Below are 18947 nucleotides of genomic sequence, written 5' to 3'. Positions count from 1 at the left end.
TCCTGAAACCAACCAATGTTTTTCATGTTTTTCGCTTAACAAAAGACAAACAAATAATTCCCTTTCAGCAGACTAATTGATGAGTTACTGTTGCGCTTGTGTCTAATGTTTCTTTGTGAACCACTTCAAACAATCAGCTGAAATGCATCATTCTGGATTTGAATTCCCTGAATAACAACGCCTTAAAGAGCTCAGACCAGAGATGTTGAGGAAATGTAAAGAAAATGTGCTGCTCTGAAGTTGCTGCGTTGCCTTGACATGCAGCAATAACCTTCAAATCTCTCTGTTGCAGGCTTCCAATAGGTCATTTCTTTCTCTTTACATCATCTGTGTGGAGATAAACTAACTCTGCATCCATAGTAACCCTCAACAGTGGACCAAATATGGTCTTACATCAGTCTGGGGATATTTGGCTATTCAGTTACAAGTGCAGAACAGTTCCACACAGCCTTAATCCAATTGCTCCAAGAGAAATATGGCTTTTAATCTGATAGATGCGTCTTACATCACTTGGCTGGGGACACAAGTAGCGCCGGAAAAAAAAAGAAAAGCGTCTGGGTCGAGATCATTTGGTGCCAAAAACAACCAATACAAACTTATTGGAGGAGATATCATGGAAGTGGTTTGAGAATGTGCAGTCAGTGTGGAACAAAGGAGAGGAGAAGAAAACTGGGCAACTGCTAGATAAAACATATACTATCACCACAAATTACATTACCTCATTCTTTTTTGGCAATTATTCTGGGATTTAGTCACAGAGAGGCTACTCTGGATGTAATCCTCCAATCAGTTATAGCCAACATGTTACTGCTCCCTGGCTGAAAACTTATTCACCTTAGCTGGGAAGAAGCCCCTTGACTTTTCTCTCTGCTGAGTGAATTTCTCTCATTATTACTTCGAAGTTACTCTGGAATTAGAAATAAAGCATTTTGAGAAGTTTGTTGGTTTGTTTTTTTTTTTAATAAAACACTTGGCTGGCTTTGACTTCCGTATTAGTTGAGAAGATCAAGGTGAAAAGAATAGAATATCGCTCCAATTTGAGTTAAAATAGGTGACAGGTGCAGCTAATTGTCATATGGACGCTACAAGTGCGTAGGGGTGACGTGTTTAAGCTAGCATAGACGACAAAAGACGCGTAAATACGCACACTGTACTGTTATTGTCTATGCATAACAGTTAATAATTACTGTCAGGCTACAGAAACGTGATTGGAGCTTCGTAAACGTCCGGTCCTAGCTTACTAAAGATGGGTGACGGGGCGAGCCGTTACAGACCCACGAGCCCAGGTGCTAGCGTGTCGCGGGGGTATACGTACCTCTTCTTCGTGGTTGGTGAATTCACTCTGCTCGTTTTCTTTGTCGTTTTTGTTGTTATTCATCCTGAGTCAGACTCTTTTTTTTTCCCTTTCTCTCTCTCTCTCTCTCTCTCTCGCTCTCTCTCGCACTCACTTTCTCTCGGACTGTCCTTTCGCTTATGTTTTTTTTTTCCTTCCTTCCTTCCTTCCTTCCTCCAGAACCCCAAAATTAAAATAAAAGATTTAAATAAAAGAAAAAAAAATAAGGAAGAGCAAAGAACGTCCGACAGACGAAGGTCGGGTGCGCGTGCAGCCGATGTCCTACTTTGCTTTCCCGCTAGTTTGGTGACATCAATCTGATCGAGGAGAAAGAGAAAAGTTGGCTTGTGTTTATTTGCTGTCGGATATTCCTCAGCATTCCCTGGAAAGCTTCTCCGGGGGCTCTTGTTGCTGTAAATGAAATACAGTAAATGTTGAGCCGCGAGCGAACTTCTCTCCCCATCTCTCCGCGTGAGCGAGGGAGGAAGGGAGGGGTTTAGGGTGGGGTGAAGGATGGGATGCAACCGTCTGCTCGCTTTTATCAAGTTTATCAAGAGCTGGAGCTGCAATGGAAAAATCGTTGACTATCACAATCAACTGTTAGACCAGCTGAGTGTTATTTTAGTCTGCGCAGTGCTCCTCGAGCATGCTGCCTATGCGGTAGCTGATATGTTCCCATCACTTGTGTTGTGGCTGTTGTAATATCCTGACATATAGCCAGGATTTTTAGAACTGTGAGTCCAAGCCGGCCCCTTCCCCTTGCAGCCCCCCCCCCCCCCCTGAGAAAAGTTAAGTAGACTAAACATCCGATTTAGTACTAAGAAAGTATGTTGTTGAGTTATGTGGAGCCCCTGAGTGGCCCTAGAGAGACAAAAGGATATAATTTGTGGCTGCAAGATCTAAGTGGTTCTCACTCTATGATAGTGACCACAACATACAAATGGCAGCCTGTTTAAGGTCATGAGATGTAATTTGTTCCCGCAACATGATTTTTTTGAGGCCACAAAAAAATATTACATCCTGTTCCCACATTTTTTGGGCACAAAGTATAACCTGTTCCCACTCTGGGATTAATTAGTGACCTCAACATATAACTTGTTCCCACTCCGGGATGAATTAGTGACCAGAAGATAAAAGTTGTCCCACTCTGATTAATTTGAAGTCGTGACATGTAATTTGTTCCCACAACATGATTTCTTTGAGGCCGCAAAAAATATTATATCCTGTTCCCACATTTTTGGGCTCAAGGTATAACCTGTTCCCACCCTGGGATTAGTTAGTGACCACAGGATGTAACTTGTTCCCACTCTGGGATTAATTAGTGATCAGAAGATAAAAGTTGAACAACTCTGATTAATTTGAGGTCATGAGATGTAATTTGTTCCCAAAATATGATTTATTTGTGGCCACATAAAATATTAAATCCTGTTCCCACATTTTTTGGGCTTAAGGTATAACTTGTTCCCACTCAGAGATTAGTTTGTGACCACAAGATATAACTTTTTCCCACTCGTATTAGCTTTAGGTCATGAGATGTAATTTGTTCCCACAATGTGATTTTTTTGTGTGGCTATAAGACAATAATAATAATACATTAATAAATCAAGGGGTTCCCTCAATTTTTTTTTAAATTGTGGCCACAAGATATGACATCTTCCCTTAATATGATTAATTTGTGGCCACAAGATAACTTGTTCCCATCCTTTGGTTAATTAGTGGTCATTTGAACATTTGAGTTATCGTCACACTATTTTGAGGTCGTGAGGTATGGTTGTTGCCCATTTTATTCAATTTGAGGCTACGAAATAAGATCATGTGTTCCCATATTTTGACTTATTTCTGGCTACTAGATGATTTGTTCTAACCTAATTTAATTAAAGCCACAAGGTCACATGTTCCAACCCTTTGATTAGGTAGTAGCAGCAAGATAATATGTTGTCGTCATTCTTCGATCAATTTGAGATGTTCCTACAACTATGTTGATTATACTGATTTATGGCCAAAAGATAGCACAATAACTTGTTCGCTGAAAATAATAATAATAATTCTCTTACAGTGTACAGTTTTAGTGAGAGAGCGCCATGCTTCATAGTCGTGCTGACGTGAGCAACCCAGGGCTCAAACACTGAATGCTACATGATGAAAAGGCCTCTGGCAAACTGAAATCATCAAATTACAGCATTGTTACAAATTCAGCAAAATGTGTGCTTCCGGGCGCCGTTGTTTGAAGTCGGCTACACAAAGAAACTTAACCAAGTGATATAGAAGCCAGGCTGCCAACTAGCGTTCTGGTGGCGTATATGTCTGGAACGGCCACAAAGCGCGCAATTATAAACGCTCACACCAGCAAAGGGCCTTCATATCGGCCTTTACACTGATTTAAGAACCGACACAAGGCTACAGTAACTCATAATTACCTCTTGAGATTAAAAGTGGGATTACAAAACAAGACAAACGGGGGCGAGCTTGTTTGCATACAAGCTAGCATCAGATGCTTCACTTATCTAGCTATTTTTACACAGCGTCAAGAGTATTTATAGGCCTTCCTTTGGACATTTCTCCTATTTTTTAAAAAAAAGTATCAAAAATTGTTAAGTATGTAACAGCTTTAAGTTTGTTTAAAAGAGTTTAGCATTTATTCTAACATTGGCTAGCAAGTTAGCACAGCTAGCTATAGAGTGATATTAGCATAGATTTTGAGTTGTAAAGTGAAGATTGTGACCTCTGTTATTAATATGAAGGTCATTATAATGCCCTCAGTGATTTCTAGCACCATATCATCCCTCCTTGACATCTTTTTTCACTTGTGTTTCAATGTAAATTCCATTTAAAGAGCATGTGCCTTAGCCGAGTAAGGTTTCTTTGTCAAAAGTCTGACAGAAAGTTGTATTCATGGCCTGTCCATGTAATGGAAAAACTATACACCAGAGCAAGTTCTGAATTTAATTCTTACTTTAGATTACAATTATTAAAAATATTGCCTTCATGATAACTGCTTTCATGGCGTTAATCCAAACATGTTTTTGAAGAGGCTAATTTTTCTGTATTGTATTAAGTTAACCTGTAGATATGTTGCATTAGATGCTATTATGCACACGCTTTACTGTCTTAACACATTGAAATGCACTTAGCATAATCAGCAGCAGCGGTAGACAATTCATACACTTAATGTGTCTCATAGTTTATCGCTTCAACAGCCTTGAGGAGCTTCTCCTCAGACATTATAGTCAGTGTGTCTCCAGATTTATATCAAGCAGGGCAGGTTGTGCATGTAAAGAAGTCGCAGCAGAGACAACACCTGTAAATTGCTCAAGATTGGAATATGAAAACATGGTGTACAAATCCACTTTGAGCTCAGACATTTGATTTATGACCTTTGGGTGGGTAAACAGTCAGACCCTGGAGCGATGGAAGTGATGTCTCATGTGCAAACACTAAGAAGTTTACTGGCACACCTATTATTGTCTGCGGCGTCTGCTGAAAAACAGCTCTAAAAGCAGCGATCAGGTGACAAGGCAGCCTTGAACGCTCCCCCGTTTCAAAACATTTATTTTGAGCAACTGCCTGACTTTGTATTTCACAATGAAAAGTTCAAGAGCTGACAGTAGCTTCGGTAGTGGAGACTTTGACTATATGTTGTGTGACGTTTATTGCGCAGGACAGAAACTCGAATTTGGTGACAGTCGGTGGAGACAAAAGCGAGGGTCTTTTTTTTTTTTTTTGCTGAACTTGCACCTCAAAAGCAACAAAAGAAGGGAGAACAGTTGTCGTGGATGGGTCTTGGAGATTTCTGCTCGTTCCCCTCCCTGAACATGTCTATATCAATTACACTGCATCTGAGGCATACACAAGGAGAAGAAGGGGACATGGCAGATTCTTTTATGCTGATGAGAAGCAGTTCAGGATGAGGAGAGAGGGAGGAGGGTCTTGGAATCTTCGAAGCAGATAAAAATGGAAATGTTCCCCTCGCTGCTCAACACCCCTGTATCAAAGCTTCCTGCTGGAGTCTGGGGAGCGTGGAGGGGGAGGAGAGGTAGGAAGGAGGAGGAGTGGATAGGAGGGGAGGGGAGAGGGGGGGGGAGATGTCCCAGCTGTGTTTGACAGGTCTCAGGGCTGAGCTGTGTGGTCCAATGCTCAGAGAGGGGAGGGTGGCTCGACACTGAACACACACACGTACACACACACACACACACACACTGAGAGAGGGTGGTGGTGGTGGTGGTGGTGGAGTGGAGGTGGGGGAGTAGCTAAGACAGACTGGTCACAGAGTCCTGGGTAACATGTCAGCAAGCTTTGACATGGTTCAGCTTTACATGAAGATATTTATCAAAGGAAATGAAACAATGTCAGCCGGTTGAGGAAGTCTTATCATTTGGTGGGGGGGGGGGGGGGGGGGTGAAGGGAGGCAGTGTTTATATTAATCTCGCATAATTTAAAGCAATAGATTAACATTTTCAGGGCTTTAGGGCTTGTTTTTTTTGTTGTTTTTTGTTTTTTTCAATTTCAGAATACCAAGAAAAAAAAATGGCAGCAGAGTCAGTTCTGTTTTTAGAGATTTGAACATAATGCATCACTGTTACACAATTGAACACGCCAGTGCGCCATCTGGAAAGCTCAAGAGACCGACAAAATTTACAGGAAACTGGATGTACTGGCGCTGCTATGTTCATGTGCCTGTGTCAATTTGTATATATTTTTACATATTTGTGTATACTTTTGTAGGCACACAACAAGTATGTTTATATGTTTTTGTTTTTCATATCTGGAAAATGTATATATTTGCTGATACTTTTTCATACATTTGTTGATATTCTTATGTTCATACGTTATATTTCGGATGTTTTCATGAATCATGCTCATATGCTTCTTTTTAATGTTTGCTGTGGTACATATAGATAATTGTTGTGGTTTTTTTTATTATGTCTTGGCAAGCAAGCATTGAAGCCTTTTTTCAACAAAATGGCAAAGGATTGCTTCTAAGAGCAAGAGATCTGCTCTCTCAAGAAGCTCTGCGGGAACAGAAGCAGCACTAAAGATTGAGACATAAATCAGATTTTCCGATATGGTCTTCTGGATCACTGACTCATGGCTAAAAGGGCAGCTTGATATGAGCACCAAAAACCAAATCCGCCGTGACATAATACCGATGTATCGATCAAGGTTGGATCCCCGAGGGAGGACCCCTGCTGTACTTTTGCACTCCCCTCGCTCAGCAGTCAGGCGACTCAAAGATGTCTGGCTTCATCTCTCCGTGGCCACCAACTTCCTTTAAAACAACACAAAAAGACAGCAGGAACGATAGTGCAACCTTGCTCAGGGGTCATCTGTACAACCTGACAGTCGCTCTGGATTTGGCAGAGCAACACACTTCACCCCTCTGAATGATGCGGGGTAAGTGGCTTGCGTTTGGGCTGAGAGCCAGGCCATTCCATTCCTCTGACTTACTGATACACAGTGTTCCTCCAGTATGTTCCGCGCCCTTTGATCCTCCTCTAAGATCACTAATGAGCAATTTGTGGTCAGATTGACCCGTTTTAATTGGCCATGAGAGGCTCTGTGCCTTGTTTAGTTTAGTATATTTCGACGTCTCCTTTGCAGGCCCCGTCGTACATGACATTAACGTGTGTCGTGTCGTGAAGCCATCACAAGTGGACAGTCTGGAATGCGTGAATGCACACCTTGTATTAGAACCGATCCTGCCATGGGTCCAGGGGCCACTGAAGACCTGACCTCATGTCCTTTTTCCATAATCGAGACAGCATACAGGGAGCACATCCATCCACCAGGGTGCAGAAGTGGATGTAGCGGCCTCAAAATAACTAAATTTAAGGAAAAACGTTGGAGCTCATTTTCTAAAAATAGCTCAGTTGAGGACAAGTTTTATATCTCCAGGCTTCAGAGGAATTCAACTAACAAATCAGCCTCATGATAAATATATCAAGGGAACAATTTACAGCTTGCAAAGTAACTAAATTGTTGGGGTGAGCTATACCTTGTGTCCTCAAAATAACTTAATTGAGGGAATGTTATATCAAGTGGTCTCAAAATAACTCTGTCGACAAACTGACCTGAAAATAATTATTTTTTGGGATAACTTTAAGATGACTAAACTGAGGGAACAAGTTATATCTCATTGCCTCAAATAACTGAACTGAGGGAACAAGTTTTAACTCATGGCCTGAAAATACTGTTTGGGGAATGAGTTATATCTCATGGTCTCAAAAATAACATTATTATCAGAGTGAGTTATGGTCTTGCAATTTCTAACATTAGGGAACAAGTTATATCTCATAGCCTCAAACTACCTAATTTGAGGGAACAAGTTATACCTGTGGTCCAAAAAAAACAACCAACTGCAACATTGTTTTATTTGTGTACGTCCATGCTCCCAAGCTCCTGAGTAACTTGATGAATAAACTAATGAATTAATTCATAAATGAACTCAGAGAACATCCATTTCCAAGCAATGACGCAATGTGTTTTCATTAAATTGGCAAATACCAAACAGTATCCACTTCTTTCAAATTTCTGACTCTCTCCCGACAACTGTCTTTATACCAGCTGTGCACTTCTCCTCACAAGGAATGTACTGAACTTTATGTGTCAAACAAAACAAAAATAACTGCTTTGTTTGTGTATAAATTTGTCAAGCAATTAATCAGTCTTTTTTTTTTGGGATGCAAAACAAAACAAAAAAAACCCAAAAGAATGTCAACTAAAACCCAGACAACTTGTTTTAATGACATATACCTGTCGGCAGAAAAATGTGGGTAGAACATGCATTATCAGGAGTGGTTGCAGTTCATCATCGCATTTCCTGCGTCGGACCGGCTCCTAGATAGAGAAAGAGAGAGCTGCTGTGATTAAGTCGGTTGCATTACTGAGTAGTGAGGCAGAACGTGCGTTTATCCTCTGTGTCATCAAGTGCTTTGGTGCGTTAAACCTGTAAAACCATTAAAGGGAAACTTCCCTTGATTATTATTTTTTTTATGTTTATGGAAAAATATGAAATGCAAGAAAGAGACGCAAGTCAATAGACTTTAAGCTTTTATGGCTCAGGCGGCAAAAGAAGGGTCTGAGACGAGAGCAAATTTAAGTATGTCTCCTAGGCTTGAATTCCCACTTGTTGACACAAGTCCACATAATGGACAATAATGTCCTCTGTGGTTGCTCTTAAGTGGCCCTAAAATATCTTAAAATAGGTGAAAGGGAAGTTATATATTTCCTTTTGTTCTGAAAAGGAACCAGTAAAAGGTGAAACTAAAATGAGCTCCCTGAGGTCTTCATCTTTCCCACCACCTTTAATCTTAGCAATTTGTGTCTGTAAAAACTATTTATATGTTCCTTGCAGTCTTTGTATCGGCGTCTCGGTGCAATTAAAGACTGCAAAACTATTGCTGATTTCCAAATTGTCTTGTTATTCTCCCGTGTGTATGAATACAACACGGACACTCTTGAACTCTCTTCTTCAGCCTGTCAAGATGCTTTTTATGCTCATATAATTTGATGGCAGAATGAAGGCAGATATTTTTCATCTATCATATTAAAAAAAACCCGTGAAATGATCTGCTATGATGCTAAAAGAAAAAGTACAAGCTTTTAAATGCTGCTGCTAGCATCAGATGCTAACATCTGCACAGCTAATATTGCTCTCATGCTAAGGTTTAGCAAGTAGCTTCAAAGACTTTTTTCATGTTCAACATATTACACAATTGACACGAAACTAATTATGACTGGGGCTAAAATGTGATTCAAAGATTAATGAAGCATTTTTGAGAGGAACTCTCCAAAGTGGACCTTCAAGGGTTTGTTGTTTTTTTTCTGTTAGCATTAGCACTGCCGGGATTGCTACTTTTACCGGATTCATTTCTGCGTATTTGCAAGACAGATCAGAGCTTTGTGTCCATTGTGTTTTCTGGGTTATATGATAGAAATGCAATGTGTGAATTTAGATTGTGGAAGAAGCAGAAAGAGAATAGAGAAGGAGAAGTGACAACAGAGGCAGTTTTGAACTTAACCGTTGCTTCGACTATAGTGGCTCATGTTCGTGCAGAAAGACCTTTTCGTACTTCTTTTAAAGTCAAAAGTACCCCTTTTTGTTGCATGTCTGGACTGTTGGAACCATTTTACTTCAAGACACCCAGTTCGAAGAACCTTTTCAGGTTATAACTTAGGGTTTTTGGCACAGAGGAACCACAAATGACATGTATATCGATGGGCTGTTTACCATATGAGCAGAGTCGATGAACTGCCCCCTCTTGTAGGATTCACAGTTTCGTGATGGAAATGTGCTGTTTGCTCAGAGATTTTGTGTCATGCACATAACTTACTGGGAGGAACAGGGGCTCTACTTACCATCAGTTGGCGAATGTCACAAATCAGTCCCTACTCGTGGTTTAAAGTGAAGTAAAGGCCCGAGATGGGAACTAGTTCTCGAGTGAACTCGATGCTACAATTTCTTGGTCCAAAAGTGTCTGTTGGTGTTCATCACCAGTTAAGGTTCCAGATTTAGTATCAAGGTAGTAGCAAAAAGGTTCCTTAAAACCCCTTAAAACTACAAGTTTTCATTGTTCCTTACCAAAAAAAAAATAAAAATAAATGGTATAGTTTATCACCCCCCCCCCCCCTCCCAATTTAGCTCTGGACCACTGGAGATCAGGTTTTTGCCAAGCTTCCCCTCGTCTGTGGAGTTCTCTCCCTGACCACCAGAGGGCTTCACAAACAGTCGACATGAAAGAAAAGCGCAATATAGACAAAAATGTATTATAACTATTATTATTATTAGCTCCTCCAACTAATCTATGAACAACAAAGTACAAGAAGGTATTGGAAAAGTTCACAATTTGACCCGATGATGTTTTTAACCAAACAGTTCTTCGCGAATAGAGGGGTCTTGTAATACTTTTTTGTTTATAGATATTTTACTCAAAAAATGTCAACCACATGAAAAGTCAAAAGAGCGTACGTGTTTGAACAAAACTGACACTCGCTCCAGGAGCTGCAGAGACATTTCTGACCGGAGCGGTGGACGGTCTAACTGATCACCTTTGTAATCCATAGAGCCACTCCACAAGCACAACTAAACAGGCATGACATCTACTGGGTTGTGAGTCCCTGTTGCGATTAATTTAATTATTTCTGTAGGAATGCAACTGTGGCCTATAGGTCACATTTCACTTTGCAAAGATGAAGGTGACCTGGATGCAAAGGTCAGCTGTCAGAAAGCCTTTATCCTCCCAAAACAACTGGTGGCCTCTCTGGACAAGAACTACCGAGACTTGAAGTGCAGGTGCTCCGCTGTGATATCTATTTACAGTGAAACTTTGAGAGAAATGTGAGGCACGTTTGAGAACAGTAGCCTTACAAACTCAAATCTCCTCCTTTTCTCTCAAAGATAATATTGACACGACTGAGAATGTTGCATATTGTAGTCAAGGCCAAATATTGACTGGAGATAATCATATGAAAAGAAAAGCAAATACCACTGTGATGTACAAAAGTCTGCTTCAACAAACAAGCTGAGCGGATAATTCCATTTCACAAAGAAAGGGGGAGAGGTATAAATAACTTATTCCAAATATAGACCATTTGAACTTTCTCGTTGCTATCACCACAGTCATTTTGCTTCTGTAGAAACCCTCCACAGATTAAAAGGCCACACTTGCCCACCCCCATGAGGTCTTTGTCACTCTGCGCTTCCGTGCAACTGGGCCCAGCATCTGTCTTCCTTGTCATATTAAAGTAAACTGACACTTTGGCAACACCCTAAAATAAAGCGATGTTGGTGGGGGGGGGGGGACAAGTGAGAACAGAAAAGAACCTAGACGTGGCCCCTGCTGCACCCCACCACTGAGGTAATTAGCCCCTGGTTGATGTGGACTCCTCATGGGACTCCACCGTGACATGTTCAAATGAGTATTGGCAGTGTCTGACACCAGCTGTGGGCCTCCGACAGGGAGCTGCCAAGCACAACACAGGGCCTGGACGATCAGGAGCCTGTTTGGCCGTGTTTAGAGGAGACGATGGCAAAATGTGACATCTGAACTTCTGATGTCAGTTCCAGACAGTGACAACGGTATTGATCTTTTCATCCACACCCAAATTTGTAAGGCACAGATGGGAGCGCCACCCAAGGGAATCAGTGGAACAGACAATGGGGGGTGTGTGTGTGTGTGTGTGTGTGTGAGCATGAGGCATTATTCAGGGCCATCTTGCATTAAATACAAGTTGTAACCACACCCATGTCAATTCCAGGAAGACCTTGTGTGTGTGGAATTCCCACTGAAACCTTGGCACCAATTTGGCAATTCCTGGCGGGAGGGTGCAGGATTGGTAACCCATCATATCAATCATGGTGACATCTATTCTTTATCTACCACTTTCGCTCCGTAATTATCACTGAGGATTTAAAAAAAAAAAAGTGCTGTAGTGAATTTATTTTAAGCCCCCAAAGCTAGAATATCTGCATACTTTTATCACAAAAAACATGATAACACAGATATTTTTAGCTGTATTATTAATAAATACTCCTCTAATTGGATGTTTTATTGTCACCTGAGCCTTGGAAGGCTGTATAAAGAGTTGCTCTTTAGTTCCCCCTTGTGGTTAAATATGGAAAGTGTAAAATAACCATGCAAACAAAGCTTAAAAGCATTTTATTGCAGTCTTTATCTTCTGTCTCCATATATCAGTAATAAATACACAAAGATAGAAGTGATGGAAATAAAATGGCATCAGGAGAGAAATATAAATAGTAAAAGTATTGAAATCAAGCAAAAGTGCAATATCAGGTTTGGTCACATGTTGTGTTTCTGCAGGTCATTTTTCAGGTCATTCGTAGAAGCAATTTAACAGAGAACTACAAGAAAGATGGCTTCTCATGTCTGTGCAAATGGTTGGATCCAAATCTAGTTCCTCACAGGGGTACCGCTCCCCTTCCCTGTCTTCTTCAGGTGGTGATAGTTGGGCAGAATCTTCATGAGGAAGTCCAGCTGCAGAGTCTGAGACTGCAAGTTCGCATCCATCAATACACACAACCGTAGACTCCAAAAAAAAAAAAAAAAAAAAAACATTCATGTGACTCACAGGAAAGGGTGGAGACTGACCTGAGGCTTTTCACTCTGCACTCGTCTGATACAGTTCGACCCGTACACAACTGTGTTCTCTGGCACGACCTCACACGTGTTGACCTGGCAGCCTGCTCCGATGATGCAGCCGCTGGTCAGGATCACGTTTCTCCCGAGATCAGCTGGAGAGCATAACAAGGAGATTTTTATCCAAAATCAACAGAACAAAGACAAAAAAAAAAAAAAAAGACAACTCTTACGTATTCATACGACACTTACCCTTTGACTCAATCACGTTGTTGTCTCCGATTTTCAAAGCCTGGGAGACTGTAGCAGAACTATTAAGGAGTTCAACAAGCTGACTAGCGTTTAGTAGCAGCTGCAGACCTCCATGTGTTTATAAAGGATACCACTACCAACTTCAAACACATTGTTGGCGCCAATAGTCATCGTCTTTGGCTCCACTCCCTCCGTGTCTGGCATGATGTTCTCTGGGTAGCTAGAAAAACGCACAATAATATAAGATGAGAAAATGTGATGAGCGAGTTGGGAAATTATATCGTGATGTACGGAACCCCGGAGAGGCCAGAGAGAGAAACATAGATTTAATTTGTGGCCACAAGGTTTTACTACTTCCCTCAGTTTAGTTATTGTGAGGTCACGAGCTACAACATGTGTTCCAGCTCGATATTTTGATGCTGCGAGATATAACTTGTTCCCTCAGTTTGATTAAGTAATGCACATGAGATCTAATTTGTTCCCTCAAATTAATCCATTGCCAAGAATTCAAATTTGTTCTGTCAATCTTCATATTTTGAGGCCACAATTTGTTTCTTCAATTATATTTTTTCACGCTTCAAGATTTAACTTGTTCCCTAAATGTAGTTCCGGTATTTTGAGGTCACAAACTATAACTTGTTTCTTGAACTTAGCTATTTTGAGGTCACAAACTATAACTTGTTCCCTCAATTTAATCCATCGCCATGAGATACAAGTTGTTCCCTAAATTTTGTTATTTTCAGGCCACAAAGTATAACTGACAAGCTGTCACGTGTTTGTTCAATTTAATTCATGGCCACAAGACATAACTCTTTTTTCTCAGTTCAGTTATTTTGAGGCCACAGGAGAAAAACCTGTTCCCTCAAATGAGTTATTTCCAGGTAACAAAACACACACACTCGTTCCCTTTAATTTGGTCATACTGAGGCCAAAAGAAATGCGTTATCTCATGGCCACAAGTTCATAACATTGAGGGAATGCATATGTCACACATGGGCCTGACTTACATAAATTGAGGGAATACGTTATAATTTTTTTAACTGAGGGATCAAGTTATAACCTGATGACTTTGATTTCTTTCTCTGGCCACTCCAGGCCCCCGTAGGCAGACACTCTCCCTACTACCTGTTAATGATTAGAGCCTGCTCCTCGATCAGATTGCCCTCTCCGATGACTATAGGTCCCGCCTCTGCTATGATCCGTGCTTTCGGGTGGACAACCGTTCTAGCACCTATCATAAAAGACGGCAACAGTTTCAGACAGAGGCTTGTCTTATTGGCAGCATCTACAAACACAAAAATTCTTACCAATGGTCACATCTCCTCTTATTTCACTCTCAACGCACACAGCAGCCCCAGCAGATATTTTAGCACTGCGGGAATTAAAAGTTTAAAAAAAAAATATAAATATAAATAAATTCAAACATCTACACATATGCAAAACAATCAGGCATCTTGTCCATCAGCTGACTTTCACACAGTCATCATGGGTGTCGCCGTCAGTGATTTCTCGACGTCATCACAACACAAAAGCGCATTTTATAATATTAATGTTTTATGAATTCGCATTTACGTGTAGTAACTTACCTCTTCTGTGCCATGATTTGCTTATTTGCGTCCGACATCCTTGCAGCGGTACACGAATCTCTTCACAATCGATTACGAATCCTAGATTCTACAGAGTTGGAGCTCGGGATCGATTATTTCTGTCTGAAATCCTCCAGCTGAAACGTTTCTGCCCTCTAGTGTAATTTTAAGGACTTTTACTGCACTTAATTTTAATCTTTAAAATACGAGTGTAAAAAATATGAATGTTTTCAGTAATCTCTTTACCTGTTACTGAAATTAAGCTAAATGAGGATAAACTTTGTTTTACTGTATAATACTATGATTCACAAGTACCAACAACAAAAAACTTCCATAAATATCTCCTTGTTTGTGATTTCATTCATATTCTATAATTCGAAATATTGTTTAAAAGGCTAATGCTGAATTTAAAAAAAGCCCCCAATTGTGAAAGAAAGAAAACTCATGAACTGATCGATCTCGTTTGAACTGATTTAGTTGCAGTAATATATTGTGTCCTGCAGGGTGCGACAAATACCTATAACCCGGGAGGTGGAGTGCGCTGTTTGTTGGATATTTGACACCCACTAAAGATCCAGCGGATCTACAAAGTAAATTGCAAAGAATTAAATTGTGTCTTGTTTGGCCAAGTCTGCTAATAACATCTGCTCCTGATCTGAAATCACTAGGCCACAAGAAATAGAAGCTATTAAAAAAAAAGAAAAGAACAATCCAACAACTACTTTCTAAACAAATACTTGTGTAAGAATAATCTAGTTGTGTCACATGACACCAATTTCGAAATATTTTTTGTTGGTTTCGTGTCGTTCGAACAAAAATGTATTGCTGGTTCTAAGGTGACGCTAAATTATTGTCAATGGCCGATAATTCTATGACCAATGAACTGGCTGAGGTTTGGAGTCTGTCAGGTCATTTATATTTTAGTGTGACAAAACCGGAAATTGATTTTTTTTATCAGTTTTCAGAACAAAGCTTACCTTTTCCAACGTAAATCATTAGTTTTAAGTCTCTGTCCATAAATATTGCCCTAATGTTGTTTCCACAAAGTGTCCCTGGAAATCTTGAGTTTAACCATGTGTGTAACCTGTATAAAGCTATTAAATAAATTGCTTCAATACATTTGTTATTCAGGAGATCAAGAGATTAAAAAAAAAAACGAATTAATAACATTTTTGATAATGACTTTATCCAAAACCATCACATCTATCAGGTTTAGCTGTTACAAGAATTTTAAAAAATATTTCATATCAAATCGATTTTGGTAAATATGTGAATACATAGAACTTTGGCAACTGAAATCTTTATTTTCCAAACATCCGGAGCACTTTTTCACAGGTGGTAAAAAAATCTCACAATCTGACTGAACGATAATGTTTATATAATGAACGTCTACCGAGGGTATGATGTCATTTACCTGATATTTTGTGTCTTTTTAAAAAAAAAAAGACAAATTTTGATTAATAGCATCATTAAACTGCATCATTATTTTTTCCGCATTTTTTTATTATTATTGATCAATTGAAATATGTTAGGGTTCCCAACCTTAATTAATAGCCTCCATCGTTTAAAATCGGCCCTGAGATCTCAACACACTACAATTTATGAAAATATGCTTGTTTTATTGTTTATTTTTCCACGGCGCTTTGTTTATTTTATTTTGAAGTTGACTACCGGAAGTGTAACAGTTCCCTAACGCTGACTTAATGTGGGGTTGTTTTTTTTTTTCTCCCCCTACTTTTTGAGGGAGCGGAATCATTTCAGCGCCTCGAATCGTAAAGTAAGCCGCGGATGTGCGCACCTGAGCCGGCGTGTCTCGATAACACGTCCGCCCGTTTGAACTGGAACTACTCGCCGTCCGCATCCCGTCTTAACGTATCGTAAACCGATAGTTTACGTATAATTCAGCGAAGAAATTAAACTTAACGGAAGTAATCGGACGTATTTTCCGAATGGAAACGAGGAATTACCGCCTGTCAACTTCGTGGAAATATGTAACTCAACATTAGCTAACATGGAGCAGTCGGCTACTCTCGACATAGAGACGTTGAAGGTAAAAATAATAATAATAATTCAACGAAAACTAGTAGTTTATCACATAAAATCTACAAATAAAAGTTTTAATGAGAATTATTGGCATATATGCAGTTTTTTGTGTTATTTAGCAATCAAAACTTAGCTCCCTCCCCAGTTTTCTGCAACAGGTGTTCAATTTTATATACTTTAAGCTACAGGGACCATTAGACACGCGCCCTTAAGTGTGCCACCTTGGCTTCAGAGGCAATAAAACACTTTAAAATAGGAATTTCCAGCTTGTTCTACATAAATCACAACCTCTCTATGCATCTCTTTCCTGGCAGGACTCATGATTAATGGCCAGTGACCACATCAGGACCTCTTTTTTTTTCTTTTTCTTTTTTTTTGGAATATATCTCCCTCTTGCAGTATATCTCATATCCTATGCATTCTCTTCCTCAAGAACCACATTAATGTGACAGCTTATGAATATTCCACCTGCATGGCTTCTCATTATCATTCCAGTCTAGCAGAGGAGGCAGTAACCTCTGGGTACAGTATGTGCATCTTCCCATCGCCGCTGCGGTACCAAAAAAAAAAAAGAAAGAAAAGAAAAAAAAAAGCAGCTCGGTGTCAGAAACCCACACAGTGGAGCTACTGTTGGGTAGGTCACACACACACACACACACACACACACACACACACTGCATGCAGCGCTGGGTTTAGTAGTTGTGTAAGTCTTATCTGGGTAGAAATCCCTCCTGTTCTCATTGGCTTTTGGGGTGATCCAACACTGCAAGTTTCAGTTCCTTTTTATTTATTGATTCATTTTTTTTTGGGGGGTGGGGGGGGGGTGGGGGAGTGTGTGTCTAATTTGGAGCTGAATTTAAAGTTGAAAGTCTCTGTGACGTTGTTGCCGCGTTCACTCCAGCCACTTCCTCTGTGCTCTTCACTTATGAATGCAAATGATGTCTATGGAGTGCTGTCCAAAATGGCCCCATTGGCTCTCTGAGGATTTGCGAGGGATTAGCAAGGAAAAGCTAGTGTACTGTGGAGAAGTGTCTGTCTGTTTACATCAGCAGTTTGTCCCCCCCCCCCCCCCACCACCATCCTGCCAGAATCGTCTTCAGCACACAGTCAGGAACTGACAGAGCTGCAAACACTCGGGAGTTGGGGGGGGGGGGGGCAGCTCTCTGGATTAATAAATGATGTCAAGGTCAGAGTTTCAACCATGGACTATATAAATAAATGGAGATAGCTGCAGGGTCTCAGAAATGCCTTCACCACTTAATGCCATAAAGGGTCACACTCGAGGTCTTCAGGGGTCCACCAAGTCCTGCAGAGACCAGTAGGGGTTTTGAACTGTGAGTTACTGAGGCCCGATCTTGCTCGGAGGCTGTATGCTGCTTTTGATAGGGATATTCAGGATGTGGTGTTTATATGTCCGCGGAGAAACCTGAATATCGATATCCCTGTGTACATGATCAATATTGGTATCCTGGTTTATGATCACTGCCTCGTATTTGCGCAGGCACTGTAATGTTTACAGGGCAAACTGTTGCAATTTTTAAATCCGTAAAAATGCCCCCACTGTGGCTCCTTGCAGGCTTAGCGCATACGACTTATCCACCTCATCGTGATCAGTGGAAGAACAGCGGGAGAGAAGATTTTGAACATGGCTTCACCATTGAATGGTTTAAGTCCATCTTATCAAAGTGGGACCGACATACCTGGATAATGTGGTTGGGAGGTATTTACTCATGCGCGCATTCGCCCCAAGTCGGTTTCAAATCGGCCCAGTTCTGCACACATTCCGCAGGTTCTGTTGCGGTGTTTAAATGAGAACATTGGAGGACGTCCCATCATTGGGCGGCTAAAAAGAGAACGCTTTTCTTGACAGACAAGAAGACGGGCGCAGTGCTGGGTATGTGACATAAAAGGTCACCAGCAAGAAAGTGCGATTGCAAGCAGCTGTAAGGGGACATGTCGCCATCAATTGGTGCACCAGGCTACACGATTTTATTTTTTTAATGTTTAAGCCCACACGGTACGAGGAAAAAGCCGATTTATTTGGTTTGTCCAACGGAAATTGTACCAAATCTATTTTACCAAGTGGGACTAACATACCTCGATAATGTGCTGGAGTTCTATTTCCTCGGGCATGTTTTTGCCCAAAGTCGGTCCCAATTTTCCAATTTCTGCGCATGTTCCGTAGGGACTGCTGCGGCAGGGCTGGCCTGAGGCATGAGCAAACTAAGAGGCTGCCAGTTGAGGGTTTGTTTGTTTGTTTTTGTTGTTATTTTGTTGTTGTTGTTTTTAAAACACGTTGAATAACTTAAAGAAGCGACAACATAATTTAATCAACGAATGAACGAGAATTCAATACAAGAAAATTCTGATTTCATGATCAGTGGCCCGGATGACAATAGTTCATAATCCGTCTGCATTTAATGTAAAATTATATTGTGATATTTGTGTCAATAATCATCCAGAACTGCATGGTGATGGGGGGGGGGGGGGGGGGGGGGGTTCGAATTCTGCTTTGGGCCCTGTAAAGGCTTGGGCCGTCACTGCGCTGCAGTATTTAACCCAGAAGTCAGACATTCAAGCAGGGATCATCATTGGGGTGCCAGAGCAAACAACAATAAAAATGCTGGATGGTCAGGAATA

The 18947-nt window shown here is 40.7% G+C and overlaps 3 protein-coding genes and 1 long non-coding RNA gene across 9 annotated transcripts in view; 1 reads left to right on the top strand and 3 right to left on the bottom strand.

The window, feature by feature from the left end:
* LOC147238622 (RNA-binding protein with multiple splicing-like) overlaps positions 1 to 1918 on the bottom strand; it is a 36987-nt gene extending 35069 nt beyond the window's left edge. For 2 of the 5 annotated variants that reach the window (XM_086197373.1, XM_086197375.1), the window contains exon 1: positions 1316 to 1909. In XM_086197373.1, coding sequence (XP_086053499.1) covers positions 1316 to 1378 — 63 coding nt within the window. In that variant the 5' untranslated portion in view covers positions 1379 to 1909. Of the gene's footprint in view, positions 1 to 1315 lie in introns of all 5 variants that reach the window. The other 3 variants (XM_086197374.1, XM_086197372.1, XM_086197371.1) reach the window with 3 other exon arrangements.
* A 5210-nt stretch (positions 1919 to 7128) lies between these two features.
* On the bottom strand, positions 7129 to 10004 carry LOC147238621 (uncharacterized). Its single transcript, XR_015111894.1, has 3 exons — positions 9689 to 10004; positions 8084 to 8167; positions 7129 to 7152 (listed from the first exon to the last, which is right to left on the bottom strand). It is a non-coding gene; the product is annotated as an uncharacterized LOC147238621 (long non-coding RNA).
* A 1971-nt stretch (positions 10005 to 11975) lies between these two features.
* LOC147238620 (dynactin subunit 6-like) lies at positions 11976 to 14380 on the bottom strand. The gene is made up of 7 exons (XM_086197286.1): positions 14265 to 14380; positions 13986 to 14050; positions 13804 to 13909; positions 12810 to 12898; positions 12679 to 12726; positions 12439 to 12581; positions 11976 to 12339 (listed from the first exon to the last, which is right to left on the bottom strand). Exons 1-7 carry the CDS (start codon positions 14300 to 14302, stop codon positions 12241 to 12243), a joined length of 588 nt encoding a protein of 195 aa, XP_086053412.1. The 5' UTR covers positions 14303 to 14380; the 3' UTR covers positions 11976 to 12240.
* A 1579-nt stretch (positions 14381 to 15959) lies between these two features.
* LOC147238619 (zeta-sarcoglycan-like) overlaps positions 15960 to 18947 on the top strand; it is a 48384-nt gene continuing 45396 nt past the window's right edge. Inside the window, exons 1-2 of one of the 2 annotated variants that reach the window (XM_086198090.1) lie at positions 15960 to 16314; positions 16803 to 16941. In XM_086198090.1, the coding sequence (XP_086054216.1) occupies positions 16837 to 16941 (105 nt within the window). In that variant the 5' untranslated portion in view covers positions 15960 to 16314; positions 16803 to 16836. The remainder of the gene's footprint in view (positions 16315 to 16802; positions 16942 to 18947) is intronic. The other variant, XM_086198091.1, reaches the window with a different exon arrangement.

This window comes from Aulostomus chinensis, chromosome 24 (assembly GCF_037954235.1).
Source record: "Aulostomus chinensis isolate RoL2024-O1b breed Wild chromosome 24, RoL_Achi_v1.0, whole genome shotgun sequence".
NCBI classification, from domain to species: Eukaryota; Metazoa; Chordata; class Actinopteri; order Syngnathiformes; family Aulostomidae; genus Aulostomus; species Aulostomus chinensis.
This window is presented reverse-complemented; position numbering and strand designations above follow the sequence as displayed.